The sequence below is a fragment of the Acromyrmex echinatior genome, chromosome 19 (genome assembly GCF_024713525.1).
Source record: "Acromyrmex echinatior isolate Ae372 chromosome 19, ASM2471352v2, whole genome shotgun sequence".
Classification (NCBI taxonomy): domain Eukaryota; kingdom Metazoa; phylum Arthropoda; class Insecta; order Hymenoptera; family Formicidae; genus Acromyrmex; species Acromyrmex echinatior.
The window spans coordinates 1,217,829-1,240,084 of record NC_141870.1 but is presented as its reverse complement, the minus strand read 5'-3'; the positions used below and the strand labels follow the sequence as shown (position 1 = coordinate 1,240,084).

Genomic DNA, 22,256 nt, shown 5'->3' with positions numbered 1-22,256 from the left:
TGATATATACTTGAATGATACTGTATCAATTTAGTACATCAGTCTCTAAATACATTGCTGAAATTAAAATAATTTAATAGAAAGTTTCTAGTTAGTACTAGAGTGTATCAAGTGTACGATGTAAACTAGGTCATTAGTTTTTTTTCTACTTGCACTTTCGTGTTCATACTCGATCTGTTTATTATTTATCTACATGATTCTTGGAATTATTTTTTGTGATTGTAACAAAATTGTTAAGGCGGCAAATTCAACTTAACAATGAAAAATAATAGTTTAGTAACTATAAGCTATTATGAAAGTTATTTTTATTTTCTTGTATGGTTGTGTGCCATCATTTATTCTGTATATCAATTTTATTTGGCAAACAATTGTAAGAAATATATATCGAAAAAGCGAACTGTTAAACTGTTATAATAACGATTTTAATCATATATGATTTATTTTCAGATTTCAGTGATTATAATGATATATACAGTGATTTTGATTCAGGATGGTCTTGGATTGGAAAGAAACGAGACACTTCCGATCAAGAGTGGCTTGTATGGCTTACATTAGTAAATAGACTGATACCATGTGTTTTTATACATCATTTTGTCAGTCAAATTATTAAAGTCAATCATAATAGTATGGTATATATATATATATAATAGTTGTACAAAGTATGATGCAGAAAAAATTATGAATATCAGAAGAAAATAACATAGAAATTTTTCAGACATGCTATTGGTATATTTTATCATCTATAATTTTTCTTTATTATTATTTGGGTATGTTGGGTATGTTATGTACAATATTCCAACCTACTTTTTTACATATAATGACGTGTATATGCAGTAAGAATACAGCATGGACTATACATGTTTTGTATATGTTTGTAATACACATATTAAAAATTCCGAATGGTCCTTTTCAAAGTTGGTTAGGAATTACTGATGAGAAGCATTATATTTTAACACTTGTGATGTGTTGGATACATTTAAGAAGTATCAGTCACAATATGGATAGTATTGATGACCAATTTTCCAGCTCAAATAGCTTTATTCAAAAATTGGCATATTGCTTATACCTGCCTACATTATTTTTAGGACCACTCATTTTGTATCATGAATTTGTGGAATCTGTATGTTTAAATATTTATATTACATGCTAAAGAGTCATAAAGTTCAATAAAGTATGAATATTTTATTTTTTCAGATTAATCAACCACATCAGTATTGGAATTGTGAAAAGTTTTTAACATTTATGTTAAATTTAATTAGATATATGTTCTGGTGTTTTTTTACTGAATTGTTGTTACATTTTATTTATGTAAATGCTATACAATATCATTTACAGGTAATAATTCTTTTTATACATAAGGTATGCATACATATTACAAGTATACATAAGAATATATTTTGTTTTATATAGGTTTTACAAAATTTGAATTCTTGGGAACTATTTGGTTTAGGATATTGCATGGGACAATTTTTTTTCAATAAATATGTTGTAATATATGGAACGTGCAGTAATTTATGTTATTTGGATGATATAAAAGCACCATCACAACCTAAATGCATAGCTAGAATACATTTATATTCCGACATGTGGAAACATTTTGATAGAGGATTATACAAATTTCTAATAAGGTAAATTTGATTGAATTTATCTACTACACATATATTTTATTCTGTTACATCAACAATATTATGTATATTGTATATATTGTATTATAATATAGACTTATATTTCTTTTAATATTTTAATATTATATTTACAGATATATCTATGTTCCTATACGAAAATCAAATAGATGTTTTGGAAAACTATTTGCATCATTTTTATGTTTCACGTTTGTCTTTATGTGGCATGGGATACAAATGAATATCTTTATTTGGGCACTGCTCAATTTTATAGGAATAGTAATTGAAGATATAGGAACATCAATTGGCAAAAGTAAACAATATTATAAAATGCAGAACACATATTTATCTTCAAGAAATACCAAGAGACTTCATTGCATACTGGCAAGTCCTCTTTTAGCAATGTCAGCGATATCTAATTTTTACTTTTTGGGTGGACAAGATATTGGAAATATCTTTACACAGAAAATAATACATGGCAAGTTCATTATACTTATTTTAGTATTCTATTTTTTATATTCCACATTTTGTTTACTATGTATAGAGAGATTATATATCTGTTATCTTATTTTTTATAAATATTGCGTACTAATATTTATTATTAAAATATATACATATTATTTTTTACTAAAAATTTCAATATTTTCAAATCTAAAGTATAATTCTTGTATTATAAATAAGTCAAGATTAAGATGAAAATTTTTGTCTATAGGAACCTGGAAAAGTCTGTTTATTCTACTTTTCCTTCTTTACTGCTGCTGTCAAGTTTCTGTAGATATTAAAAGATGGGAATTACGTCATATTAAAAGATAATAAAATATTTTTTTACATCTACAATGTGATATAAGATCATTAGCTTTATGTTACATACATAATTCTCAATTCATTTAAAACAATTAAAAATAATTAAAAATAATTAAAAGGATAACTTTTGCATTGTTTATTTTATAAAATATCAAGTTTGGAGAAATGTAAAATAATTGCTCATATATAATTATATATGTTTATAAATACTTATAATGTTTATGTGTATTTATATACAATATATTTATATATATTCATGTATGAAAAATTTTTTACTGAAATGCCATGTTTGATACTAGTAATATTTTTCAATTATAGTTTAACTTTTTAAATGGCCAAAATTGATGGTTCAATTTAAACTTAATTTGTGTAATTTGAGCAAAAACTTGATAGAATCCAATATCTTATGCTAAACTTTGATTAATCAAATGTCACTAGAGATTAATTTTTTGTTAACTGCTTTGATAGAAACGGGCCTTAGACCCTTTTGCTAAGCTAGATATTGGCAGAGAGTAACTTGAGAGTGGACATTCCGCGGTCTTTTTCATATATCAAATCTCGTAGGATAATATTCACGTTTTTATAATTTTCTCTTATGCTATTGCGCGAATTAGCCAAGAATTAAATAAAATTGATTATTCATCCTCTAACCCATGTAATAACATAGAGGGAATCACAAAAACGTGGACAATATCCTACGAGATTTGACAAAAAAAGGCCGGAATGTCCATTTTCCTCTCTGATATTGAAAAGCATTGGACGATTCGAGCGCCTTAGATTGACACTAGTGTTGGACAATCTGATCGTAATCGTAGCAGCCATCTCAGGTTTCTTTCTGTCTGTGGTCTGATACGAACATTAGTGAAAATTATATCTACTCGTTTTAGTTGCATATTTTATATTTATTTCTTCTCTCTTTCCTCGTTCAAAGATACAAATTTATTTTATTTAAAGATAGAAAATGCAAGAAAGTATAATAAATATGAATACATCTACTATCAAACGGTAAAATATTTTGTTATAAGAGAATTATTACTGTTTCACATTAGTAAATGAGACAATAATTAGAGAATAAGTATAGAAATAAATAAAGAAGGTATTTATAAGTAAAATAAAATTTATGAGTTATGAATGTAAAGTAACTAATATAGAGTTTTGTCATTAATGTAGAGTTGACAGTGTGGTTATTAAAATATAGCTACTAATGATCAAATATAAAATAAATATGCATTTAATTACATAAGGTGACAAAGCAAATTTTGATTGTTTTTTGTTCTCCGTCTAGGCTACGTTTTATGACTGTATTATTTGATACATAATCTTATGGTTATTTACATACAACTTGTTTGATGAAATCCAAATAAATTAATATAATAAGTAAGTATCGACAAAATTCTCTACATGCGATTAAGTAAAATAGAATTTAAATTGATTACTTTTTATTTTAATATTTAATTAAAGCTTTCCAGCACAAGACAGTGTAACACAGTGATCGTTTCATCTTTGTTTAACATTGGTAAACAAAAATATGATTCATTCAGTGTTACTACACTGTGTCATTTGTGTTTCTTGCTAGTTAGCACCCTAAATATACTTATTCTAATTATCTATATAAAAATTATAATTTTGTATTATTTCTTTAACATTAATTAGATAAATGATGACATATGTAGTATTGAATTATTAAGCACTTAAGATTCAGCTTCGACCGTTAATGGCTTTTATTTCCTGGTTGTATACACGGTTCAATAATTAAGTTTCTTTCTTTAATAAGATTGAATTTATAGAAAATTACTTTACTTGATAATTGTAAAATCTTAGACATTATCTCTTAGACATTATATAATTTTTGCTACAAGATATTATAATTCTATGTTTTTTGATATCATTAGTTACTAATACTATGTGTATGCTTTTCGCTATTATTTTGATTAACGGAATAACAAGATACCAATTATTTGTGTTATCTTTAGAAATCAAGCTATTATAAGTGAGATTAAAAAATCAAATAAAAAAATTGATCAAAATTTTTAATGTAAAATATTATTTTGAAACGAGGAATCAGTTACTTCTTTTCTTCAAATGTTTAAAATTATGATATTTTCAGTAAGTACTATAAGTATATTATAAGTATAAGATCCAATAATTATTCTCTTTTTTATACACTATCAAAATATGAAATATAATATTCTATATACAAATATGTAATCTACAGATTGGTCTATTTTTATTCTACATCTAGTAGAACATTTCAAAATCCTTAGTTAAATACAAAAACATTTCTGACAAAAGTTGCTCAGTTACAAGAGGGAAAGAAGATCGTGATTTTAATTGATCTTGAGAAGATATTTTTAACCCTTTGCGTCATGACAGGAGTCTCATCTTTTTGCGCTCAGTTTTTAATTATTTTGAAGAATTTATTGATGTTAAGTACAGGTTTTTTTGTTTTCATAGGTTTATAGAACATAAATAAGTGTTAAAAAAAGTAGGCAACCATAAATTTTTATTTGCATAATTACTCTAAACATATCATCTATCTATAAACATATAATCAAAATTTGTGCTTTTTTGAAAAAAAAAATGTATTTTTTTATCGAATTATTATCAATATCAAAACGGCAATTTAAGCTCATTTAAGATGTTTTAAAATATTTTTCAGAATTTTTTCAGATTTTTTCAGATTTTTTCGTTACGTTGTTTTTTATTATAAATTGATAATCAATTTCAAAAAATATGAAAAATCGTTTTTTTCTACTATTAATCCAAATAAATAGTTTAAATATCTTACAATTCTAAGAGTTCTTTTGGATCACCGAATTCTAATCTAAAATCAAAATTTTCAAATTTTAAAATCCAAAATGACGGTACTAATGTGATGAACCAAAAACGAAAAAATAATCTTATCTTAAAATTTAGTTTCTGGGTATATTGGTCGCTACATCTAAATCTGAGGTCAAGATTTTCGAATACCTACTAGACTTCTATAAATAAACTGCCGACTTCGTCTCCATGTTTGAAGACAGCCTTGGACAGCCCCATATTTGTGTTCATTTACTCTCGCATGTATAAATCACTCGACTAACATTAATGTTTCTGTTTTCACATAAATTCACACGATACTCACACAGACAGGATGCATGTATTCGCATATGTGAACTGAAACAAGAACAACTCGGAATCAGGTTCATCTCTTTCTGTCATATTCAGTCAGTGTAGTCATAGAAGTCTGTGCGAATGGCAGAATCAAAATGACAGACGAATTTTTATATGTTATTGTTTTAAATCTTAATTTTATCTTTTATTTTATAGCTTTAGTTATTGTTGTAATGACACTTTTACTTAACATTAATAGAATAAGAAGATTTGTACAAGAATATTTTACAATCTCAAAATTGCATCCTGTGATCTAAAATGCTATTTTTTCATTTTCTATTATTGCATATTATATATCTAAATGTACTTATTTTCATACGTTATATTTCTTACAGATATGTCAGAGCATGTGGAATTGCAGCATCTAGTGAATGCTGATGTGGAAAATAACACAACAAATCATAAAAGAAAGTTTTTTACTTTGTTGTGTAAATCATGTCCTTATATGGGTCTAGTATTAGCAACTCTGTCCTCTCTGTTCTTCTCACTATGTAGTGTAATTGTTAAGAGTTTAGTAGAGATAAATCCAACAGAAATGGCAATCTTCAGATTCTTTGGGGTATTGTTACCAGCTATACCAATTGTGATTTATAAAGGTGAACATCCTTTTCCAAAAGGCCATAGACTGATACTTATTCTGAGGAGTTTTATTGGTACAACAGGACTTATGTTAAGTTTCTATGCATTTAGACATATGCCGTTGGCTGATGCCTCAGTTATTGTATTTTCTGTTCCTGTATTTGTAGCAATATTTGCACGAGTATTTTTAAAAGAACCTTGTGGATTATTTAACGTTGTTACTGTATGTTTAACATTGATTGGTGTGATATTGATAACACGACCGTCATTAATTTTTAGTCATACCGTAGAATCTCTCTCAGATGGTCAAGTTAAGTCAGAACATGCAGATTTATGGGGTGCTATGGCTGCTTTCTCAGCTACTTTATTTGGTGCAAACGCATATGTTCTACTACGTGCGTTAAAAGGTCTTCATTTCTCTGTTATAATGACAAATTTTGGTTCATTTGCTTTGATTCAAACTACGCTCATATCATGGGCAATTGGTGCGTTATGTATGCCACATTGTGGGACTGATAGAGTTTTAGTTGTTGCACTCGCACTGTTTAGTTTTGCAGGTCAAATCTTGTTAACTTTAGCTCTTCAGATCGAACAAGCTGGTCCAGTGGCCATAGCAAGATCTACAGATATTGTTTTTGCGTTTTTTTGGCAAGTATTATTTTTTAATGAAATACCAAATAGATATTCTGTAGGCGGGGCTATATTAGTCACTAGCTCAGTTTTGTTAACAGGCTTAAGAAAATGGGCTCTTTCTTTACCGGAAACGTCAAATATAAAAAAATCTCTTGGAATCTTAATGATATAAATAATGACTTTTTTATTTAGAAAAGAAAGGAACTAAACTACAAACTAGACTACAAAAAGGAATGCCCAAAAAGCAATTATATATGAAAAATAATATTACGAGTGATAGCAATTTAAATATTTGCTTTAAAATGTGTGAATTTATATGTAACGCATTTTAGATCTATTAGTTCTGTTATTAGCAAATTCCAATGATTATTTGAAAATTTTAATATTAAAATCGAGGCTGTAATTATTTTAAATAAAAAACGTTTGAATTTAGTCAATTAAGTGACAACACCTTACGCGTTCAAACATCACACAATAGTTGCTCTAAGATATTAATTCATTTTTTAATATTAACGTAGTTTTACATACGTAATGAATAATAAATTAAAAATACTTTATCTTAATATTTTATTTATTCATTTCGAGAGATATCTATTTGTTATATTTAATTTTATTAAAGTTAAAAAAATTGATTTTTTCAAATCATGATTAAAATTCAAAAAGTTTGTTTTAAAAAATTTATAAAAATATTGCCAGATAGAAGGAATAAAAAAAAGATAATTTGAAGTATATATTAACTCAATGAAAAAAAGTATCAATAAATTGTAAAATGCCTATACAACCCTCCGCAGGTCCCTCTTGGCGTATAAAGAAATCAAACCGATAATTGAACTTCTTGAAATATCCAATATATTAAATAAAAAATGTATGGACATTTCGATTTTTGGCATATTTTCTTTGACATTGAAAGAGGATCCAAACTGTAGAAGCTTGCATATGCATTTTATATTTGATTGAATTGAAAAAACAATCATAAAATGATATTAATTAATTGATAATTCTGTAATTGCTTTCTCATTTTTAATAATAGTCCAAATATTATGGAATACTGACATTAGAATATGTGATACATGTACGCCAAAGTTTTAATTAATGTCATACATATATATCAATATTCACTTTTATTATCGTGTCATGTTTACTATTGTTGCTATATTTGAATATTTAAATTTTTGGGAATGTAATTGGTCAATTTTAATTTAAAAATTGGTATAGAGAAAGTTTTTACATTGTAGTGTTAGGCCAGATGACCTCTTCTTCAATCTATCTAACAGATGATGCAGTAGATTCGGGATATCTTTCAGATAGCAACGTGTCTGTATTGCTTTTAGAATTGCAGCAATTAAGTCCATATTTGTTTTGCTCAAATTGATTTGCGCGATTTTGCTTAGATACAATTAATTCGGGGTTATACTTAACTAGATATTACTTTTTTCATTTTCTAATTTTAGTGTGTGCGCGCATACTTGTGTGTATAGAAGAGTATGAGAAAGAGTGAGAGTGAATGTATACGTGTGTATAAAACAGCGATAAGAGTAGATATATATGTATGCGCGTGCTATTACTATTCACTATTTTATATGTTCCACATGGAATATTGTAGAATATTATTTATTATATACAAATTCAACTGCTTATAATATATTTAATCATTTATTATATACAAGTTTGTATATAATAAAATGTATCATACGCATTATCTTTTTAAAGTCACAACATTGGTATAACTAAATTTTCCTATTTTTAATACTTTTTTTACATTTAACATTTTAAATCCCTCTTTAAAATTTTATCTTTATCTTTTGTGATTTAAAGTGCTTTATGCAATCTTTCGTAAAGTAAGAAAGTGAATAAAAAAAGAATACTATGAATATTTTAATCTTATTAATTGACGCATGATATTTTTATTTTGCATATGCTAATATAACAAAAACAGAGATTGGCGGAAAGAATTAAAAATAGAATATTTGCTTGATCCCGATGTATATTAAAAACAGGAAGGTTTGAATGCACAGATTCTAATAATATCTATTAAACAGATTCAAGTGCGCATACACAATGTTGTATTTTTATAACAGGAAAGATTAAATTTTTGACTGGTATATTTTTTAATCTCTTGTAATTTTAAATGAAAATAGTCATTATAGAATTTTATATTTATAAGTTGAGAATAGAAAAAATGTCAAATTATATATTACTTTTTTCTGTGATTTATATGTATAGGAACATTTTTATTAAATATGAATGATTAGTATGTAAAGAATGTAATATATTATATAAATAATCGAAATTATTTTGTTTCAAAACAGTTAACTATTTATTACAAATACAATTTTTACTTTTTAAGATGCAAAAGATTAAAACGAATAAAATAGAAAAAAGAATTTCTCATCATCGTAGTACAGATTTGCTTAATGAATCTACAACAAAAATGTAATAATTTGTTTTTCTTCTCTTACTGCTATATAATAATATTCTATTCGTAATAGTTTTGTAAAAATAATAAAAATTACATTATTTATTTATATCATAGTATTTAAATGTGAAAATTATACACATTGTATTCGCTTCGTAATATTAAACAAATTTACATTATAATAATACACATAATGTAATTTCTTCCATAGCAAAAAAAATCACAATAATATGACAACAATCATGATTCATGCGCGCGAATTCACTTTGTTACAGATGTAATATCACAACAAAGTTAAGATGGCGTGAGAATGTCCGTTTTGTTACAATATCGTTATGATATTATACAGCTGTGATAAAAATTGCGCTTTAAAACTATGACACTATTATGACATATACAGATCAAGATAATAACACCAATAAATTATAATGTCACTGTAACAGTGACATCACAATTTATCCGTGACTATTAAATTTATTATATGAATGTGACATTTTTTGCTATGGGGGTTTTATGTAAAACTTAAAGAGGAGTGATTATACGAGAGGTCTTTTTTGTATTAATATATATTACATCCTATTTGATTATACGAATTTTAAAAATTCCATTCCTGTAATTATTAGATTATAAAGAAAAATGAAGAAGCATTAATTATAAATGGACTAAGAGAAAGTTACATATGAAGATTGCGATAGTGATTATCAATCGATTTCAAGACGAGCATAGTGATATATTTAAAATTTTAAGAGTCAGTAGAAATAATGGCTAATTTATCTACCTTATTCGCTGTATAGACGTATCTGATGTATTATCATATTTTATTTCGTAGAGGAAACACATCTTGTCATGAGAGCCTTTTAATTTCTTTTTTTAAAAAGATTTCTATAGAGTCAGATTTTTTTCTTAAATAATTTAGTATTTTTTAAAAATTACTTTAAATCAGATCTCTTATGGAAAAAAAACTCAAAATTTTAGTATTTACGCGCTTAAAAAAAAACATAAGATATAAATTTAATAGATATCACCTAATCGTTATAATTCATAATAACTTGACGCTATAATTAGATAATTAAAACAATGGCTCCTGCACACAGTAGAGTCCCTATACTAGAATCTGATCACTCATCATATTTGCATCTATTGGTTGAACAAATTAAAAATAACAGCGGAATCAATTAGGATTTCCGTCGTTATGCACAATGGATTATCTTGAATTTATCAATTGCCAATCACTAATTGACTAATTTAAAATAAAATCTCATTGGTGAAGCAGTGAAAAATTATTACGAACAGATGTGAATGTTGAGTAATTGAATTGTGTGCGCCGCTCCCGGTCACCTTATTTAATTCCATCATGATAGCGAGAGATTTGTTATTCCAATTTCTTATTTTATCATTACATGAAATCGTATCTTTATGTGTGCAATGGAACGTAGCTATTGGGAGCGTTCAAATCATCCAAGTTTCTTTTAGATCCCATGAAAAGAATAAAAGCGATAAAAATGAATATTTTTTTTATTCTTATTTTTTAAAATCATTTTTATAATTTTTTATTTGACATGTTATTTATGTTTCGATGTTACCAGTCATTATGTTATTTCAAAATTACCGCGAAGCAAATGTTTTGGACGCATTTTGTCTGCGCAGAACGAAAATTCGTTTCGAGAACTAGCACATCTTCTTTCCTTCCATCATGATAGATTCAACCAATCATATTCAATTACTCAGCGAGTAGGCAAGCAATTTTGTCCACCTTGAACGCGCTGATTTTCTAAGTGCGATCTATTTTACGTTGCAAATGCTTTGAAGCACTTTTTTATTGGTCAATTCATACAAATCTTTCTTCACATTGGTCAACGAAACATTTGCAGTGTTAGGTAAATCGCATCCTCTGTTCGTGTTCTCTATTTCTTTGAATGTGTACCAGTGCGCAGCTCCTCATTTTGCTCTTCCCTCTCCTTCCCTTTTACCGGATTCCTTCCGCCATATTACTCTCTTTCTCTTTTCTGTCATTTGCTAATATCCTGTTTGGGAAATCATGCGTCTCGTATTCACATAGCGGTCGTAGCGCGTTGTACTTATTGATCATAGTCATTCGATTGCATGGGGAAACAGATTTTTCGTTATTTGTTTATTTGTACTGATTCCTGTGTTATTACGTTGTAAACAAGAAAAGATACGACATTATTGCGTGAGAAGGTCGAACCCTCCCTCCTGACAAAAAGTGAGTGATATGGTTTTCAACTTGACATATGTGGTTAATGTGGAAAAGGAAGGAGAGAGAAAAGATAAGGTTGATAAGATATAAATATTTAATATTATCGAAAAATATGAAAGTAAAAAGAGGAGGAAATGTGATGAACGAAATGTAGAGAGGTTATATTGATGAGAAATGAAGAATTGTATGATGTGTAACTGTAGGAATGGTTGATAAATGGAATGGCGTAGATAATATAAATATATATATGTATATATATATATATATATATATATATATTTATAGTGTAAGAGAGAGAGAGAGAGAGAAAAAACTTTCGCGATAAAATATTTAAAATTGCTGAAATACAAAATTTAGCGAATGGATTAAATAATAGCAGAAGTTATATGTTCGTTATATGTAAATTAAGAATTAGATGATACATATTAATGCAAGTATTGAAAAATATAAGTATGACGTAATGTTAGAGCAGAGAGAGAGGAAGAGAGAGAGGGAATGTGTGAGTGTGATAAGTGACTATTATTATGAACATATACCTGTTTATTACAAAACTGAAAGTGCAAAATTGTTGGAATAAGTAATAGGTAAATAAAAGAATAGGAAACAGATTAAGTTAAGGAATGAGTTATGATTAGATGAAAAAAAAATACATAAATTTGGGCGGGTTTGAGAGTATATAATGAGGTTATAAGATGAAAGAGAGAGAAATAATATAAAAAAAATAAAGTGATTTGTTATTTCAAGTGAGTTTTACCATAAAAAAGAGGAGATAAACATTTAGAATGATATATTAAAAAGATACAAAAGGATGACGTGGTTGTTTCGATAAAAAAATTAAATCGTATAATTGCACATAAATATGTATAATAAGCTAATAACCTTACAAATGGAATGACGTGGTAGAGTCATAAGATACAGAAGAAAGGGAGGGGATTTGTTTTTTCCTTTAATAAACTTGTGTAAGATAAGTAAGAAAGATACAATAATTTTTTTTAATTTATTAATTTTTTAAGAATATTTAAATTAAATTTAATATTAAATATTGAAAAAGATAAAATAGTCATTTATCAACAATTATTTATTTTGTGCATTAATTAAATGACAAAATTGATAATGCATTAATAATTGTATTATCAATTTGATCAATAATTATTAAGTTGATTCATTATTGTTATATTTTTGTCAGTTGATTCATATCATTCTGTGCATAAAGGTTTTGGTATTTTTATCAAAAAAATTAATCATATATGAGATATTTAAAAAATCTTATAGTATAATCTTGCAAATATGTTCAGTAATTTTCATCAAACCTATGTCTTATAACAATAATTTGTATAATAAGTTAACCATATTTATAATTATAACAACACAGATAAAAAAATATGTTTGCACAAATATGATATTAATATTTGTAAATTATGAATTCTTAGTTGTAACTGCGAGCTATATATATTCTAAACATAATATAATTAAATATGCAAAATGTTTTAAAGTTGTATAGTATTAATGCATTGAAAAATTATTTTATTGTTTATGTTAAAATATAAAAATATTTATTAAATTTTAAATATATACATATTTAAAGGATGAGCAGGACAAGGGAACAAGCTGGTTCGTCTAAGTCATCAGGATCTGCAGGTTCTACTGAGGAAAAAGAAAAGGATGAAAGGATTTTTGAGTGCAATATCTGTTTGGATACCGCAAAAGATGCAGTAGTCAGTATGTGCGGTCATCTGTTTTGGTATTTATTTTATTAATAATTTATTAATTTATTAATAATATAACATGTCAAAAATTGCATTATTCTCTATGATTTAAATAATATCTCTCTATGATTTAAATAATATAAATGGTAATATTATAGTTGGCCATGTCTGCATCAATGGTTAGAGACCAGACCTACCAGGCAGGTTTGTCCAGTATGCAAAGCTGCAATAAGCAAAGATAAAGTCATTCCATTATATGGACGTGGTGCGGCAAAACATGAAGACCCAAGGTATAACTTGTTTCTTGTTTGTCAAAATTGAATATTATAAATATTATATTAAATAATATAAGTTTAATAAAAAAAAATATGATTTATACTTCAGGAATAACGTACCTCCACGCCCGGCCGGTCAAAGGTCAGAACCAGAAGCCCATGTCGGTTTTCCCGGCTTTGGTTTTGGTGATGGTTCCTATATGTCGTTCGGCATTGGCACTTTTCCGTTTGCTTTTTTTACATCGACTTTTAACTTTGGAGAAACACGACCAAGTGCAGGTAACTTATCATAAATTTAAGAGGAAAGATATTGAAAAGTAATTGCGAACTTATAAGGCAAAACTATTTATCTTCATGTGCTTTTTTTCATATAATTGGTTAATTTTAATCAGTGCTGTTTTAAAAGAATTTATTATATACTGTCCGACAAAATTTCTTTTTTTGCAATATGAATGTGAATAATTATTTTCGATATCTTTGCCTACCGAATGCGAAGTTGACAAAATTTGGTTATGCATGCTACAATTGTGAGAAAAATGATTTTAATGATACTAAAATAATTTTATAGATTTTTATATTGTAGCCGGTATTAAATTTTTTTCTACAAATTTCATTAATGAAAGTATTATCTTTTAGTTTTAAAATATATTTTGATTCATTTCAGTATAATTTTTTGTTTTTGAGTTTATACATGTAGATACATATATCCAGCTCTTTGAATTTATCCTTGAAATCATCCTAAAATTTAATGTATCCTGAAAAACTTCTGAAAAATCTCTGCAATTTCAGGACTGACTTAAAATTTCACTTCCAAAAAAATCAGATTATAAAAAAAGAAATAAATATTTCCCGCGTGTGTACAAGAATTATATCGGTAACGATGAGTTTTGTGATAATTTTAGATGAAGCTTTAAAAATAAGTGTGCGAACATTAGATTAATAATTTAATAAATCGTCAATAAATTAATTTTATAAGAATGTGATATGTTAATAAAAAGAAAAGTTATGTTTGGATACAAGCTTTCCCTTAAAAATGTATTAAAGCATTTATTAATAGAAAATTTGGATTTATTATAAGATCTAAATTATAAAAAGATAGAAAAGATAGAAAAGCGAAGAAATTATCGTTGATGTTGAATGTTTAATATTATTTATAAAACATTAAATAATATTCTAAATTTATTTGTATTTTAATTTGTCATATAGATTTCTAACTTGTATGCAAAACATATAAAATAAATATGTTTCATGTACCTATATCCGGACATTTACATAAAACTTTATATTATTATTAATCTCGAAGCTTTTTAAAATAATCTTTAAATTTACACAATGAAGTTACAATATTATAATAAAAAATATTTAACATTAATAATAATAAATATTGTGTCCGGACACAGGTACATGTCCGATCGCTGGGACATGAGAAAACTTTCTGATCGGTTCAAATACAATTCGAATGTTCATCATAGGATAAATGACGAAAAACGGAAGTATTCCAAACGGAATTGTTTTCGGATAGATTCATGATAGGTGCTCTGATTTGATTCAATTTATATTCAAATAATTTGCACATTTCTATTCTAACTATACAATTTAAATTTTTATTATTTATGTTTTCAGTACTCTTTTTCTGATCTTATTCTGATGTTCACCAAAAAGAGCATCATACTAAAAATACAATATATTAGATTAAGAACATTTAGCTATTCAATTTTTTAAAAATTAAATTAGTTTGATTCATACATTTTTAATAATTAGTATTTTTATTTGATTCTGTGATTGCCAATTTTAGCTATTCAGATTGCAAGAGAATTATGAATTCAGTATCTCCTTTTAACATTTTAACATGTTCACAAATCGTTCTATACAGTTCAAAATGTGTAGAAATTAATCTACTTAAAAATATTTTTATCTACTTAAAAATATTTTTATCTACTTAAAAAATATTTTTTATTAATTTGGTCATTTTGCAAGTACATTTTCCCGCTTAACGTTGATTAAAACTAAATCAGTACTAAATAGATCTAAGATATAAATTAATATATTAGGTGTTGGAATTAATTCGTAGCGTTTTACAAGTGATGGGAAGTACTTTCATTAATGTATTTTTTAATGCTCATGTGAAATAAATAACATTCTTTCATTAAAAACGCTACGAATTAATTCCAACACCTAATAGATATTTATAGGTTTGGAAAAATTTATTTTATAAAAGTAAAACCTGTTATCGTTCGTTTTCTAAAAATTACTTTTTATTGTCTATTAACTTATATTATTAACTATTAATTATTGTTATCGTTACTGGTACTCAAAAACTAACGATTATTACAACTTCTATTATCTCTTTACCAAATTTTAATGATCTCTTTTTTTACAGTGATATATCTAATTATTGTCTGTGTTAATTGGTCGGAATAAAAACATTTACACTCTATTCAATGACAAATTTCTTATCTCGCATAAGAGGCGACACATAACGAGGATTATTTCACCCGTTCAATCTTCTAAGTCTGAGCATGCCATATTTACGTATAAACATCCACTTTGCTTGCTAAGTTGCCTCCTATGTGCGAAGAATAAACTTTCTTGTTGGACAGAGTAAATAATAGTTATAGTTAATCATAATATAATAAAAAACGCTTATACATATTCCATACATATACACTCACTCCTAAAAAAGCAGTACACTAAAAATTAGGGAAAAATTTACCAAATTTTTAATGATTATAACTTGATAAATAATGAAGATAAAATGTTTAAAAATGCAAAACGAAGCTTTAAATATATTTTAAGAATATTTGAATGGCATAATTGTGCTCGACTATTTAATATTTTAAAATGATGGATGACAAAAGAAAAAAGCGCAAAATTGATAATCAAAGGTCTGGGGTTTTTTTTGCGACAGTGTATGACGTTGAATCAGATATCCCAGCCTAATAGAACAAAATGCACATGAACGTATAGAACTTTAAAATGTTTTTTATCGAACTCGATGCGATTAATTTTTGCTGATTTATTTCAAATTTATGATACCGCTATCATTAGCTAAAATTATGATTGTAACTCTTCCTTATATGAACTGTATGGAATTTGATCAGAATTGAACACGATTACATGCGTGAATGTGCACGCGCGTGGGCGTACATGTATTATAGGTATACAAATTAATTCTCGGCCTTTTTTGACCAACTTTGACATTTATTTATAAAAACATGAATACAAACTCAATCTTCTAAGTAATCTCCCTCACTGTTTATACATTTTTTCCATCTCTCAGGCAATTGCCGGATCGGACAAATGATGGTGGCTTTGAATTAATGAATTCATCGAGGTTTTTTTCGACCTCTTTAACTGACTTGAATCGAGAATCAGGTAATGTTGTAAGGCTCGAAATAGATGATAATCTGAAGCGGCTAAGTCTGGAGAACACGCATGAAGAAGAATTTCTCAGCCTAAATCGGAGATGATTTCCAAACTGTTTTTTGTTGTATGGGGCCGAGCATTATCCTGCAACAGTATCACCTTTCTTCTTCCAATGTCAGTAAATGGCCTTTTTTTCTTCAAGAGCGTCATTTACATAATTAATTGCTGTTGATAAAGCCCAGCAGTCACGGTCTGACCTTGTCGGAGCAACTCGTAGTGGATCACACCTTTCTGATCCCACCAAATGCATAGCAACACCTTTTTTGTATAGATGTTCGGTTTTACAATGCTTATTGACGGCTCACCTAGATGGACCTATAATTTTCGCCTCTTAGGATTATCGTATAATATCCAGTTTTCATCGCAAATAATTTGTGCAAAAAGTTCTTTTTCTTGAATCTAGAAAGCAAGGAAAGAGCAGTATTGTGACGTCTGCTTTTATTTTCGGGAGTGAGCTTATGAGAGACCCATCGACATTCCTTGCGAATCCTTCCCAGCTGTTTTAGGCGATAGGAAACGTCTTGCTGTGTTATTCCAAGCGCATTTGCAAGTTACGATTTGCAAGAATTCTCGTCCAAAATGTTCTCCAATTCCTCGTTTTCCACTTTTTTTGGTTGACCAGAGTTCACGATCCTCAAAGTCGAAATTTCCCTTTCGAAACTGTTGGAACCATTTTACACGTGCAATACAGCACTCTCTCAAAGCCGAAGAAATCATTGTTTTCGCCTCAGTAGCGATTTTTTTTAAGTTGAAACGCGAAAAGAAGAACAGTGCCTTAAATGTTACTTTTCGAACGACATCGTGTTTATTGTTGATATTTCAGGAAGTATCAAGTATTGTATCTCATTTTAAAGCTAAAAGATGGTACTTCAAAATTACTATAAAGAGGGCGGAGAAAGTTCAACTTAAATGATTCTGAGGTCACTGAAAGGTAAGAGCCGAGAATTAATTTGCACACCTAACAGATATTCTGCTTTTAGCGTTATCCAAGATAGTTATTCGATATTTTATTATTAAATTATGATATTTTATTATTCACGATATTTTATTATTAAATTACATAAAATTGATATCGTGTTTTATATTTTTATTATTTTTTGAAGCGCTTTACCTGAATGGAACATCGACCAAAATTTAACAGACAAACAATATGAAGCGAGTGTTAGACCGATATGAATAAATCAAATTTTTTTAATAAGAAGAACTATATTCGCTGCGATATTCAGAAACGAAATGTATATAAATTTACACAAAAAATATATTTAAGCACTAAGGTCTGCTTTAATCGAGAATATAAGGTTTTTATTTAAAATTTTGATTTAACAAACAAGCTTTTAAAACGAATTTTCTAAGCTTTAAAAAGGTTTTTAAAAAAAATTGATATATTGATTTTTGCAAAGGTATCGAATTTTTTGTGTAAAAATTCATTTTTTAAATTGTTCAAATGTTAACGACCTTATACATGCTTTAAACTTATCCTTAAAAATTTTTCACTTCATATGGATCGTTTTTAGCCCATTATATATTTATTATTTATTAATTACCATATCAATTTTAAATTAAGCGATCGAAAGATATCACATAATATTTTTTATAGATATTTTATATTATCACGTCCACCGCTCCCAAATGAGACGTTCTTCGCAACATCACACATTCGTGCGTTCGTGCGAAGATATTATGTCGCTCTTGGAAAGAAAGGAACACTTTATTAAAAAAATTTGCAAGACTTATTCGATAAAAAAATACAAGCGCATCTATGTCAACAGCTTACTCAAATTCGAATCTGTCAAAACGATCGATCAATTTTTTTCTAAATATCATGAATCGATCTATGGTGAAATCAGTCTGTTCTTTGACTGAACTTTTGCACCAGTTCATCTTTTTTGCTTTTCTCTCCAGCAGAAAAGAAGAGAAAGAAAGATAAACTGATGCAAAAGTTCAGCCAAAAAAAAAACAGGCCTATGAATCGATCGATTCACCATGGATCGATCTATCTAGAGACGCATTCAGATTCCCATTCGAGGATGCTCCAAGTATCATGTTATTCTTTTAGAAGCTGCGCACAATCAAGGAATAGAAACAAAGAATAGGAACAAGAACAGAGAATAAGAATACATGTGTGCAGAGAATAAGAATATATGTATGTAATAGTTAGATATGTGTATATAGAATTTACATACATGTTAAAAATAATTACTATGTAATAAAAATGTAATGAATTTTCAAGGTATTTTCAAGCTATTTTGGAGTGAGCGCAGAAAGAATTGCGCAAAAATTGAATAATCTTAATAATAATGAGAAATAATCACTATATAATAATTAAAATCTTTTTCAAAAGTACTCATAATGTTATTACCACTCGGCTGTATTCATGTGCAATGGCAATATTCGGCTGCAATCCGTTTTAATTGCATTCGATTTACAGAAAAGTTCCTCTTTGCGACCTAAAAACAGAGTCATATTCATTAAGTGAATGCACGTTTACATCACTCAAAATAATCATGAGTTAAAAATGGGCTGAAAACGGTGAAAAATTTTTATAATATACAAAAATGATTTAAATTTTAGTAAAAAATCAGATGTGTTGCAGAAAATCTAGCTAGCCGAATCATCGAATTTGGATCTTAAATACCGTACAATTAATAACAATGACTTCGTAAAAAATAATCATAAATTCATCAAAAAAAATTTTTTCTACTTCAGGTATTTAAGGTAAAATAGTATATATTTATTTATGCGCTGATATTGAAAATTCTACTGACACGTGTTCGAGATAAATTATAAAAAGCAAATAAAATGTATTTTTTTAATAAAAATTATTGACAGTCGAAAAAGTTTTTAAAAACTTTGGCAAAAATTTACGCGACCACATTATAAAAAACGTTCTTTTCTGATGCATTTTTTCGTAAAAGTTTTTAGTTTTGAAGTAAATTTTTGCACAAGAAATTCGATCTGCGAAAAATAATCATAACAACTTTTTCCAAAAAGTGTTTTAAAGTTTAGAGAGTTCATGATAATACTTGTTTGTTAAATATTGTCTGATGATATTCAGGTAGTAAAAATAGTAAAAGGTCAGTTTTTAATTTTATGTAATTTAGGAAAAAAACATCACAGAGAAAACTAACTCACTGTCAATACTAGTTTGAAGTTCTATTCTTCCTTTTTAAAATTCATTTTTAAAAATTTCTCTACGATTTTTCTCACTGAGATACTTGAGTTTTTGTGAAATGCAAGAAAATCGCAATCCTGATTTTATGAACGGTAATGTGTTGTTATGTGAACGTACTCTAAGACCTATTTAAGTTGCGATATTTTTTTGACTGATCAATTAGTAAAATTCTTTCTTCTGTTTGATCAATCAAATGCTTCGAAGTATTCGTAGCAACAACTCGACCGCACCCTTAAGTAAAAAGTTATGTGCGCCCTCACGAGAGACGCTAATCAGATTAGAATGATAAATAGAAGCTCTGGCGCGCACGCACACACACACATGCGTGCGCGCGCTTTCTGGCTACGGCACGATAGCAATCGAGGTGTTTTTATTCTGCAAATTCTTTTGCTTGATCACAGGACATATCACTATATGTATATTGCAGTAATAATTAAGAGATAATCAAGATAATAATTTAGAACAAAATTATTCATTTGCAGCTCCGAGAGGTACACCGCAATTTGAGGAAGAGCAGTTTTTATCCAAAGTATTTTTGTGGTTAGCAGTGATATTCATCTGCTGGCTGTTGATGGCATAACATTATTTCTAAATCACACACATACCAGTCTGCCCAATAATTTGTAATTTTTGTTTAATGATATCCTGTCGATTTATGATGATCGCAACATTACATCGGTTTTCATTATGTGATTTTTATAAAGCCTCTTTGAAAAAAAGAAATGAGAATACAAATTTACTTCCGCGTATTTAAAAAAAGAAATTGTGCAATTCTAAAAAAATTCATTTTTCTCACTTTTACTTTCGAAAAGAAGCAAAAAGTATATTGAACTATTTTTTGTCCATGTATAACGTTTTACACGATTTCGTTGGCATTTACATACTTCGAACAGGATTAAGCTCCAGACAAAATGCGAGGGAATAGCGATAGCGATAGGAATAACATTTTAACTCTTGAGAAATTGAATACACCGAAATACAATCTCTGATGAGTTGAAATCGTGTTATTCCTATCGCTATCTCCATTTCTTCACATTGTACTTTCTTTCTATTTGGATAATTCTGATATTTTAATATTAATCTTTTTTATGTATATATTATATATAAATATATTATATTCAGAAGAAAGACGTAATAAGCATAAGGAATAACGTATAATCTCTTATTCGATATATTAAAAGTATAAAAATGTATGATTTAAGTGAAAACACAGAGGAAAATATTATGTATTCATTAAGACACGCGGTTTTGTTGAGAAACTGCAAATTTGAACAGTGTATATAATAATTAAATAAATATATGTATGTATGTATAGTGTATATAATTTTGAATTGAAATTAAAATTAATGGGTGTATGCATTTAAACAATATTATGGTTACATATTAATGTATACATATACAGATATGTATATCGTATATTCGCGTAATTAATACTTACTGAAATATTAAAATATAACATCTCATAAAAAAATAGATTCTCACGAAAATCAGCAGTAATTAATTTATTATCTTAGCATTGAGACTACCGTGTCTTCAGATTCATGGTTCTTAGTTTCTTAGTATATTCCCCGGATTTGATTTTCCGAACCTATTTTTGAGGGGTCACAATACCATGCATATCAATTAGATTCGTAGTTCTTTCATTTTTCGATGAATCAACTCAATTTCATTCTTTTGAAATTCTCTTATTATTCAAGAACATATTAGATGATACTTAATCAAAATATTGTTATTTTATATTCTGAGATATAGTTCAGTAATCATATTTTAATTAGAAATCAATTAAAATTATATTCAGTTGAGAAGCGAAATGATTATTTATATAAAATCTGACTCGAAATACAAAATAATTAAAACAGTGCTTGCTTAAAAATAATCTTTTTTATGCCTCAATGACAATTAACATGTATTAGTAACGTATCAAATATGGACCAAGTTAATTATTAAAAAGGGTATTCCTTTCAAATTAATTATTAAAAAAGACATTCCTTTTTAATAATTTAAATTAATTATTTAAAAGGACATTCCTTTTTTTCCAAAAAAAAAGAAAAATTTTATCACCTTCGAGAACAATTTTTAAAAAAATGTATAATAGAATCAGGAACTCAGACTGAACGAAAAAAAAAATCAGGATTATGGAACGGAATCAGAAAATCGTTCCATAATCCTGGGTTTTTTTTTGAGTTAATAGAGTTTTTTAATTTTTAATAAAGTTTATAATTATACATAAAAATTATAATACCAAAATTATT

General features: G+C 27.4%; 3 protein-coding genes across 11 annotated transcripts; all 3 read left to right on the top strand.

Moving 5' to 3' along the window:
- Positions 1-110: 110 nt before the first annotated feature.
- On the top strand, positions 111-2,459 carry rasp (protein-cysteine N-palmitoyltransferase Rasp). Its single transcript, XM_087416103.1, has 7 exons — positions 111-370; positions 448-629; positions 716-1,120; positions 1,195-1,335; positions 1,411-1,628; positions 1,760-2,100; positions 2,335-2,459. The coding sequence occupies exons 1-7, from the start codon at positions 259-261 to the stop codon at positions 2,433-2,435; spliced, it is 1,500 nt and encodes a 499-aa protein (XP_087272229.1). The 5' UTR covers positions 111-258; the 3' UTR covers positions 2,436-2,459.
- A 923-nt stretch (positions 2,460-3,382) lies between these two features.
- LOC105147371 (solute carrier family 35 member G1) lies at positions 3,383-9,791 on the top strand. Of its 5 annotated transcripts, none has more exons than XM_011058322.2 (3): positions 3,383-3,431; positions 3,712-3,803; positions 5,915-9,791. In XM_011058322.2, the coding sequence occupies exon 3, from the start codon at positions 5,917-5,919 to the stop codon at positions 6,961-6,963; it is 1,047 nt and encodes a 348-aa protein (XP_011056624.2). In that variant the 5' UTR covers positions 3,383-3,431; positions 3,712-3,803; positions 5,915-5,916; the 3' UTR covers positions 6,964-9,791. The 5 variants fall into 5 exon arrangements, with proteins under 5 accessions (XP_011056624.2, XP_087272234.1, XP_087272233.1 ...); XM_087416108.1 differs by lacking the exon at positions 3,383-3,431 and adding an exon at positions 3,888-3,942 and having other exon boundaries at positions 3,719-3,803; XM_087416107.1 differs by lacking the exons at positions 3,383-3,431; positions 3,712-3,803 and adding an exon at positions 4,400-4,532.
- Positions 9,792-11,060: 1,269 nt separating this feature from the next.
- LOC105147370 (E3 ubiquitin-protein ligase RNF185) lies at positions 11,061-22,056 on the top strand. 5 transcript variants are annotated; one of them, XM_087416112.1, is made up of 5 exons: positions 11,061-11,084; positions 13,011-13,166; positions 13,290-13,421; positions 13,516-13,685; positions 20,487-22,056. In XM_087416112.1, the coding sequence occupies exons 2-5, from the start codon at positions 13,012-13,014 to the stop codon at positions 20,582-20,584; spliced, it is 555 nt and encodes a 184-aa protein (XP_087272238.1). In that variant the 5' UTR covers positions 11,061-11,084; position 13,011; the 3' UTR covers positions 20,585-22,056. The 5 variants fall into 5 exon arrangements, with proteins under 5 accessions (XP_087272238.1, XP_011056620.1, XP_011056621.1 ...); XM_011058318.2 differs by lacking the exon at positions 11,061-11,084 and adding an exon at positions 11,142-11,500; XM_011058319.2 differs by lacking the exon at positions 11,061-11,084 and adding an exon at positions 11,146-11,431.
- Positions 22,057-22,256: the final 200 nt, after the last annotated feature.